The sequence below is a fragment of the Gossypium raimondii genome, chromosome 1 (assembly GCF_025698545.1).
Source record: "Gossypium raimondii isolate GPD5lz chromosome 1, ASM2569854v1, whole genome shotgun sequence".
In the NCBI taxonomy this organism is placed as follows: Eukaryota; Viridiplantae; Streptophyta; class Magnoliopsida; order Malvales; family Malvaceae; genus Gossypium; species Gossypium raimondii.
The window spans coordinates 37,601,890-37,611,868 of NC_068565.1; the positions used below are offsets into that span (position 1 = coordinate 37,601,890).

The 9,979-nt window shown below is 34.3% G+C and overlaps 1 protein-coding gene and 1 long non-coding RNA gene across 2 annotated transcripts; both read right to left on the bottom strand.

Moving 5' to 3' along the window:
* Positions 1-1,045: 1,045 nt before the first annotated feature.
* LOC105785745 (histidine kinase 3) lies at positions 1,046-7,119 on the bottom strand. Its single transcript, XM_012611890.2, has 11 exons — positions 6,133-7,119; positions 5,652-5,933; positions 5,280-5,449; positions 4,808-5,020; positions 4,389-4,575; positions 4,254-4,305; positions 3,890-4,119; positions 3,660-3,758; positions 2,206-3,326; positions 1,669-2,018; positions 1,046-1,485 (listed from the first exon to the last, which is right to left on the bottom strand). Exons 1-10 carry the CDS (start codon positions 6,619-6,621, stop codon positions 1,775-1,777), a joined length of 3,087 nt encoding a protein of 1,028 aa, XP_012467344.1. The 5' UTR covers positions 6,622-7,119; the 3' UTR covers positions 1,046-1,485; positions 1,669-1,774.
* An 858-nt stretch (positions 7,120-7,977) lies between these two features.
* On the bottom strand, positions 7,978-9,400 carry LOC105785746 (uncharacterized). The gene is made up of 2 exons (XR_001131169.2): positions 9,361-9,400; positions 7,978-8,476 (listed from the first exon to the last, which is right to left on the bottom strand). It is a non-coding gene; the product is annotated as an uncharacterized LOC105785746 (long non-coding RNA).
* Between the last annotated feature and the right edge of the window lie 579 nt (positions 9,401-9,979).

Consider the following 9,979-nt stretch of genomic DNA (forward strand, 5'->3'; position numbering starts at 1 on the left):
CTTGGGAGGATTTTTTAAAGATGGTGCCCTGCAGAAATTGTTGTTTTTTAAAAAAAAAATAGAGAAACACACTTAAAAGTTAAGAAAAGAGGAGTGGTGGAGGGATTTTTAAAAGTTTTTTAAAAATATTTTGGTATACTTAAGTTTAATCATTACTTTAAAAGCAAATATTAGTAAATGAAGAAAGAAAAGCTTGGAAGAATGTATTGATGAAATTTGAAGGTGTTCTGAGTTTGTGGTTGGTGGTACGTGACGACATATGATTGTTTGTAAAGGAGGAGGAGACTCCATTAGTGAGTAAAAAGTTAAACATTTTTTTTTCTTTTTCACATTTTAATTTATTTTTTTAAGATTTCGGAATTAAAATAATTTAATTAGTATTCCATGGAGATGACTGAGGAGGAAAAATGGTCATGTGATGGCTTTTGATAGACTAGATTGAGTAGCCATCATTTTAAGTCCCAATAATTTATTTGATACTTCCGTTTTTTTAAATTTATTTTAATTTTTAATTTAGTTTTGTCTTTTTTGTTTTTAAATTTGCGTTATTTGTTGTATCATTCAAAATGGATAAAAATTAACGTCAATTAACTTTACTGATGTGACATAAGTGTGGATGTCACGTCAACAATTAATTGATTTTTAAAATTTAAAAATTCAAAAATCATTTATAAAAATAAAATTATAAAAAATATATTTTAATATTTTAATTTTAAAAATTAATTAATTACTAACCGCATACACATAGACTACCACATTCATTAGCAAAAGTAAACGACATTAATTTTTTATTTATTTTAGGATGATTTGACAAACGATATAAGTTCAATAGCTAAACAAAAAAAATAGAGAACTAAAATGTCATTTTTATAAAATTAAAAGACCAAATAAACCATTATGCCTATTTTTAACCATCAACATGCCATAGTGGAACGAAAGTAATTTTAATAATCAAACCTTTACAAAAAAAAAAAACAATACATCTAAAGATTAAAGTGAGAAAAACTATATATTTCAGGGCTAAATTAAATAGTGAGACTTCATCTTTTAAAGATTTTTAGAATATTTTATATATATTACTTAAATAATAATTACTTGCCTTAATTATATAAAATAAAAAAAGGAAATTTAGATGGCTCATGAGAGTATTGTTGTCACTGTACGAAATAACATTGTTAAAACAAAATAAAGCCTATTTTTATTACAGCAAACATATACAAAGGTACAATCTCCCCTTCTGTTGCCGTGAAAGCAAGCAAATCTTCAAGCTTTTGAACTAAGAATTTGTCTGTCACACTAAGAGGAAGCAATTTCTTCCATCCCTTTCCAATGCGTAATTTGTTTTCCTTTTATTTAACCCTAAAGTTATATATCAAAAAGTTCTTTAACTGCACAGAAATCCCAATTCACAAAGAAAAGAAAATCGACAGGCTTTTGATACATGCATCATTCTATTTACACTCCTGCTATGAAACAGACGATTCTCTGCAAAAACATCAACCATGACCAGATGTCAAGAGACTGGTAAACAAATAAAATCTATGATTCGAGAATGATTGCTACCTATTTGAAGGTTTGAGTAGAACCTAAACCTTCATGAGCAAAACCCTTTTGAAGGGAAATGCTTAAAAGAAAAGGAAATTTTAAAATATGGTGAAAGGAACTCACTCGTGAAAGAATCAAATATCCTGAGTATGCTAGAGTACAAGCATTCCTACTGATGCCATTGGCCTGTCATATGCACAAGTGTTTCCAACAGATTGTGCTCCCATGCCTATTGGAAAAAACGTGAAACTTCCCGGTATAATTGTTCAGCTTCAAATGGTTTTGACACGTATCCATCCATTCCACACCGCAGACATTCCTCACGTGTAGCTTGGATAACATCTGCAGTCATAGCCAAAATGGATACATGCCAGTTTGAAACGTTGTTATAAGCTTCCACTGATAATTCGCCATGGTGAATACGATTATTGATATTATGTTCCATATCCCGAATTCTCCTTGTAGCTTCAAACCTGTACATAGATAAAGAAAACACACTCGGCATTAAACACTGACCAAGAATATAACCAATTGAGAACTCTCCAATGCTCATTTCACCAACTAGAGAAGATTTTCCTTTCATATTTGTTGACTTATTTTCTAAGGTTTCAAAACTTGATTTGAAAAAGGAAGTTCTAAATTTAACATGGCATTACATACCCATCCATTTCCGGCATTTGGATATCCATGAAACAGGCATCAAACTGGTGAGGTGGTGTGAGCAGCTCAATAGCTTCTATTCCTCTTGTAGCACTAACCACATCTGCTCCGTATTTCTTCATTGCACCAGCAGCTACTTTTAGATTCACATTGTTGTCATCTACGATTAGAATTTTTCTCCCAAGAAGAAGATTTCGAAGAGACAAGCTATTTAACTGCCCATTACAGGGATTCCCTTTGTTCCCAACACCCATGGTGCGTTGTAGAGCTGCTGCTAACATGCTAGACCTCAAGGGTTTTGGGATGACAGTCATGTTACAAACACCAGTACTAATATTTGCTCCGGAAGAACTTATAGAATTAGACAAGAGGAAAACCTTTGGAGGAGTACCATAATCTATTTTCTCCAAGGTATCGAAAAAGAGAGTTGAATTGTTTAGATACTTATCCCAAACTTCCTGTTCAACGATAACCATGTTTATAGCATTACTCCCCCTGCATATGCTGGATAAACCTTGTTTCCATTGAGAAACCACTTCAACATGGATTCCTAGCCGTCGGATTTGATATTTTGACACCTTGGCCCTAACAGGTCGAGGATCCATAACCAATGCTCTCATCCCATAAAACTCGGAGGAAACAGAGTTAGACATTTTGTTGATTTGCTGGCTCTTGTACTTCTTTGAACTAGAGGAGCCACTGGTGAAAATAGCAGTAAATGTAAAGGTCGATCCAATCTTAGGAATGCTAGCAAAACCGATTTCTCCTTTCATCAGATTAACCAAACACTTGCTTATGCTTAGTCCAATACCTGTGCCCCCATGTGTTCGAGAAATAGAAGGGCCCACTTGCATAAAAGGGGTGAAAACACGAGACTGTGCTTCTAAAGGGATTCCTTCTCCTGTATCTTCAACTGACACGATAAGATTAATGCTGTGAGAGAAAGGATGTATGAATCCTTCTTGACTGAAAGTTCTAAACCCTTTCCAGCTCTGGCGTCTATCTGCAACAGGAAAACCACTCAAGGTGTTCTCTGATGAAGATTCTGTCTCAACTTCTATTGAATCAATCACCTCTTCCACAAGATGAACTGTAACAAGGATGTGTCCTTTCTCTGTGAACTGAACCAAAAAATTTAAGTTATATAGGTTTATTGCTACTAAAGCGTAAGTTGGATAAGACTGAACTCATGCTGAAGCTTCTAGCTCCCTATTGATAAAGTCATGATGCCATCCAATGCAAAGAAATTTTTTATATCGGCATGCATGTAAGTATGTTAACTATTTCTAGCTTGGATACAAAGGAAGAGCGTTTTAGATGCAAGGCATTATGTTTAAAACTGAAACAGATTGCTCATACTTCAATATACTCAATTAGTAAAATAAAATATATTTAGAAAAGAACTTGAGTCCTAACAAGCTTTATATGCATTAAAAGGAGAACCAAACTCGTACTTTAATCGAGTTTCCCATGAGATTGATAATGATTTGTCTGAATCTCCCAGGATCACCAATTAGCATCTGAGGCACTTGATCAGAAATGTAAACCGCCAGCTGCACCACCCACGAATTGATTATACAAAATGAAATATATGTTAGACTTGTGGGTAAACACCTTAAGGAGGGAAAAAGAGAGGAGAGGACCAAACAGAATAAGGTGAGTCAGTGTGATACAGGTATCTCACCTCTACTCCTTTGTCCTGAGACTTCCCAGAAAAGAGTGACAACACATCATCCAAGATTGCTCGTAGATCAAACTGCACTTCCTCAAGTTCTAGCTTACCAGATTCGATTTTAGCCTGATCTAAGACCTCATTTATAAGTGCAACCAGAGCCTTTCCGCTAGCTTGAGCAGTTCTAACATAATCTAGTTGTGTAACATCTAAATCTGTGTCCATAAGCATATGCAACATTCCTGAAAGAAGTGTCTCACAGTCATGGTTAAGTAATCGATATTCTCTACTAGTTATTTTAATTTAATTTTTTTGAGCATAATACAATGCATAGAAATAAACTTTTATAGAAATAAATTAAAGCTTCAAGACTCACCTAGAACACCATTCATTGGGGTTCTGATCTCATGGGAAACAGTTGCAAGGAACTGCAAAACGGTCACAATTAATTAGGACCAAATGTCTGTAAGAGGTCAGAATGCTTTAAGAGTATAACTCAGATGTCATATACCTGAGATTTGGCAACATCAGCTGCCTCGGCCTGCTTTTTAAGCTCCATCATCTTATGGCAGTCATCTTCCACCTTGGCAATTCGATTTACTGTTGCATGGAATATATGCCCAACAAGTAATGCAATCACAAGGATGCCAATTGAAGTGGTTATTCCTAACCATGGCCATGGTGGCTTTTGCTTAAACCTAGAATAAAAACAAAATTAATCCATGATTTATATTCAAGTTACGTTATTTTTAAAATGTTTCGGTTTCTTGAAGAAAGAAGGAAAACAATTTAGAACATCTCTTGAAGATTAAACAACCTTGTTTTATGGGTGTAGATAACAGTCCATGTTATATAAAGGTTGACACGCACTTGCAAAGGCCCATATCAAAGAGAAGGTGAAATCTGGGCAATCGAAAATCTATGAACTACCTGCAGCGCATCTCATGCTTTCTGAATGGATCTCCAAAATTAAGGAGGCTGACATGCTCCAACCCGTCATTTGATGCGTTCAAGCCATACATGCTGATAGGGTACGACTGATTAGTTGTATCCAGCACATTCACAAGGATTGTTTGTTTACTTGCAAGCTGTTGTAGCAACTTCTCCACAAGTGACTCAATATCAAACACTCCACCAAGATACCTGATTGAGATCATCTTATCAGAGCCATTAACTAGAGCATCCTATCAGGGATCTCGTTTAAAAAGAAAAGAGCTTGGTTCACCCTTTTTAACAAGGCATTATTTTCATTGATGTCTGTAAGCCATTGCAACTTTTACCTTTTTCATGTATGTAAGTGGTTTCAGAGATGAGAAGCCTAAGGAATTCATCTTCCCACTAATTTTTATAAAAGGAGACATTGATTGGGCATTCCTACTTTTTGTGCATACTGAAAACATACCCGTCAGTAGCTTGAATCCTCTCAGTAGGAGTTGCATTCAACGGCAGATCCCTCTTGTAGACCGCAAATGTCAAAATAACTCCAAGACGATTTGTTTTGAGTAGCCTAAATGGAGCTGTTAGCACCCCTTTTCCTGATTTTCTTGCACACAATACATTCTTGCTATCCTCCTATCGGTACACAAGAAATTCAGTATTCATAACTGAAGAGTGTAATTAATAATGAATTCAAAATTCTTGAGAGATTGAAAATATTTTATTCTTCCTAACTAGAAAGTAGTACAATTAAATCTTCAGTCGAGTTAACCTTAATACAAGTGATCCAAGGATTCTTGGGTTTCTCAATAAGCTTTTAGATAGTAAAAGAGCTAACCTGTCCTGACAGCATATCAATAGAAACCACATGTGATACGATATCCTGCGCAAAGACAACAGGAGCATATTCTTCCTGAATTGGCGATGGTTCTAAGAGGTCAGGATTGTAGTCATCCTTATGAACTGGGTTTTGTTCAAGGGTATCCATCCTCTTAATAGTCCAGCCCTGTTGCTTCTCAAATTGTTCCCTTTCCGAGTGGAGCACCCTTACAGCATAAGCCACACCACTTGTAAGAGGTCTCTCAAAAGCAGTTCGTTCCGTATACCTCGCAAAAGTCCTCTAAATATGATTAAAGTGAGATCCCTTTGTTATCCAAAAAAAAGAAGGATCATAATTCCTAACTACAAACACTCAGACCTGGTTTGGCTATCAAGTTGACAAGATCATTATTTGATAAACTGATCCTGATCAATAAAGCAAAGGAAATGCATAATCATCTATCTTAACTAAAAGTTAGAAGATGAGGATATTAACTTACCTGATCAATAGCCGAGGGGGTTTTGCCATGGTGGAAAGTTGAGATCAAAATGGAGATGGCCTGGATATGGTTCATGCTTACATTAAACTGATCCTGCAGCATCCTAGCTCTCTCATCACACATGCTAGTCAATGTCTCCATCCTCTTTTCGGTAGCTTGAAAGCTCATATAATAGAATATAGAAATAGAAGCCAAAATCCAACCAATTATCCATGAAAACAAGAGCTTTCTCCACCAAGTCTTGCTAATTCTCTTGGAACCCACATACTGATAATATTGATGGTGGATGTTGAAGCTATAGTTTGAGAACTTGTCCCAGCATTTCAACCACATCTTGCTACCACTATGACCAAGGAGAACTGCCTCAGCGCCCTTAAAATCACCATTAATGAACCAGTTCACGGAAATCATAGATGCTACCCAGCAACATAACATCCAAAGCAGATGCCCCACCTTTAAACCAAACCCAAATACATGGAGCAAACTCATCCAAGAAACAGTGACCAATTGTGGGTCTCACTTCCTTCTTAATTCCAGCTAAAGACAGAGACCCACTGTCAAATCTATAGAAACTGTGTAGTAAAATTCTGCATCAACAGAAAATTAAGAACCTTGGGATAAGAAGAACCCTCTCCCAGCAAACTCCAAATTTACTATGTGACGGACTGTAAGGCCTTGGACCGTGAGGGAAAGAAAAAAAGATGCTTATCTTATCCAGCAATATAGCTTTCTAACTGAGGATGGCAAAATAGAAAACCCAGAATTGAGGAAGATAAAAAGGAAAAATTTTCACAGTAACCACAAAAAAGAATCAAAACCCCCCTCAAGATTCTGAGTTTCTAATTCCAAACACAAATTATATATTATACTACTACAACACTGTAGTACCGGTACTACCAGTATATCTTATTAATTTTTGTCTTTAAATATAAAATAATATAACAGATGAGATCTATTCTCGGATTGGCTGTACTTTATGATAACAAAAGTACCCTTTGCTGCTCTGTATGAAAACAAATTTCTATACCAATTAACATAATTTCTTTTTCTTTTTTATTCCACTTCTGTACCCATTTTTGAGATTAGGAGCCGTCTTATTTTTCGAAATTGCCATCTGAGTCAAAAACATTAGATCAAGAAGACGACCTATTTTGGATTATTGAATTTAGGGTCTGCTTGATTGGTAGTAAAATATTTTTAGAAAATAATTTTTGAAAAATATTTTACTTTTTTGTAAAATGATTTACTGAAAAATATTTTTTGGTGTTTGATTGAATCATGTAAAATATTTTCTCTTGTTTGATAAATTTCTGAAAATATTTTCCGGAAAAGTTGTTTTACATATATTAATATATATTAAGCTAATTACCATGATTAATACAATACTTCAATAAATGATTTGGTTACCATGACTATGCATACATACATATCAAGCTAATTGCCATAATTAATACAATACTTCAATAAATGATTTGGTTAATACAATACTTCAATATATTTGATAAGCATATAATGAACAAAAAATAAAATAAGATTACTTATTTTTCCATTAGATTAGAATTCACTAACTATTTAATTAATCACCATTAGATTAGAATTCACTAACTATTTAATTAATTATGACCGACTTTGCTAATTGTTAATGATTTCTTAAAACTTCAAACAATTTTGTGAATTGTTACCTATTTGTAGGCCAAATAAAACAGCTTTGAATATTTTAAATAATATATTCTTACATAAAGTGAATAGTGGTATATTTTAAATAACAAATGTTTTGTGTCTACAAATTACATTTTGTAATAGGATTTTGCTAATATATAGTAATATCCTCTGAAGCATTAGAAATGATGAATAAACTTGTCAACTATTGCACATGATACAATGTTATTATAAATAATACATTTACTAACTTTAAAGAGTGCCATAAACATGCTTGTTAGCAAAACCCTTTATAAGAAAATGGTTTGCTTAGCAAAATGAACTCTGAATCGCTGATAGTTTACGGAGCTGTTGGCACTTATATACTAAAAACTTAATCAATAAATATGGATCCAAATATATTACCTACATGATTAGTAATTCTAAACCATATATCTTAAGTACATCAAGTATTTCCTCTCCTTTTCTTCCAAGTCATATGCATATGTTGCTATCTTATCATTCAACATTCCTTTTCACCCACCATTTGTGGTGTATTTATTGAAGTGGATTATGAAGATGATCAGATTTGAAGGAATAAAGAGGATAGCTTCTCCTAGGCCACATTGTATGAGAAACCAAATTGGTACTCGTATCCTCCTTTTAAAGGAGCATCATATGTGTTCTTGGATAAAAGTTATCATATCTGACATTCAGAAAAAAAAAAGAAGAAGAAGAAAAGAAATAAGAGTTATCCTATCCAGGCCCCTGCAATACACCAAATGCATCATTCATGCAGCATCTAAGGTTTTTTATTTCCTTTTCTTTGCTGGCCACTTGTGTACTAAAGTTGAGTTTATTCTAAATGCAATATAGATACTTTTTAAGTATTCCCACATCCAGTGGGGCTGTTGGTTTAAAGTTTGAAGTGAAATCCTCTAAATCAGTTCTAAGATCAAGGTAAAATGATTCCTAAAATTAAGATTCTAAAATCACTGTAACTGATACATAAAATCAGTCTAAATAATACATGTTTCCATAATAGTTGACTAATTATATTTTCCACATACATCAATAACAAATACTATTAAGGTATAATTGTCTTTTAAATTCTTTTAGTATAGTAAATATGAGCATTATTTTAGTAACCAACAAATAACCATCAAATCCTCTAGAACAGAACATAAGAAATTCATAAAAGTATAACATCAGCAGCTTGAGATTTGCTATTGACTAAGTTGTAGGCTTTCAAAAAATGCTCAAATCACCTAAACTCAAAACACTGAGTCATCCCAAAACATGCTCATATCACCTAAACTCAAAATACCGAGTCATCCCAAAACATGCTCAATATCTCTACTTTTTTCCACAGACATTACCTTATGCAAAATACAACGCAAAAATTAAGCAAAATACAACGAAAAACCATTCTCAGGGCATAGAAATTAGAATCGTAGAAATCCATCATTCAGATTATAAAAGAAAAAAGAAAAAAATCATTATTCAATAATCAATATATCTACTACTTTCCACAAAAAAATCAAAATTATTACCCACAAAGAAAATAATTAACATAAAAAGTCTTTTTACCCTTAAATGCCCGATTTTGGAACTGGGTGCAGGACTGGAGGTGGATCAGTGGAGGTGGATCGGTGCTCGGTGGAGGTAGCTTGATGCCTTGATTTTGGAATTGGGAAAAAAAAGGGAGGAGGGCACGATAGGGTTAGAGATTTGGAAGACTGTCGGGCAGTAAAGCAAAAGTTAAAATTAGCAACATTATTACCCAAAAAATCAAAATACAACGCAAAAAAATTATGAACATCAACGAGTAAACAAACGGTTTACCTTAAATACGAATTTGTTGGCGATTCGGGAATAAACAAACCCTTAAATGCTTGATTCTGGAACTGGGTGGAGGGCCGGAGGTAGACCGGAGGTGGACCGGTGGAGGTGGATCGGTGGAGGACGAAGGTAGCTTGATGCCTTGATTTTGGATTTGGGAAAAAAAAGGGAGGAGGGGAGATAGGGTTAGGGAAAACTGTCGGTAGTAAAACAAAACTTAAAATTAGCAAAACTAGCAGAGAAGATGAGGCAGAGATGATAAGGAGCTGTGGAAAATGGTTTCAAGGGTGAATAAATGAGCTGTGGAAAATGTCTTACCGATTTCTAAGGGGTAAGACATTTTCCGGAAATATGCGTTGATTTTACC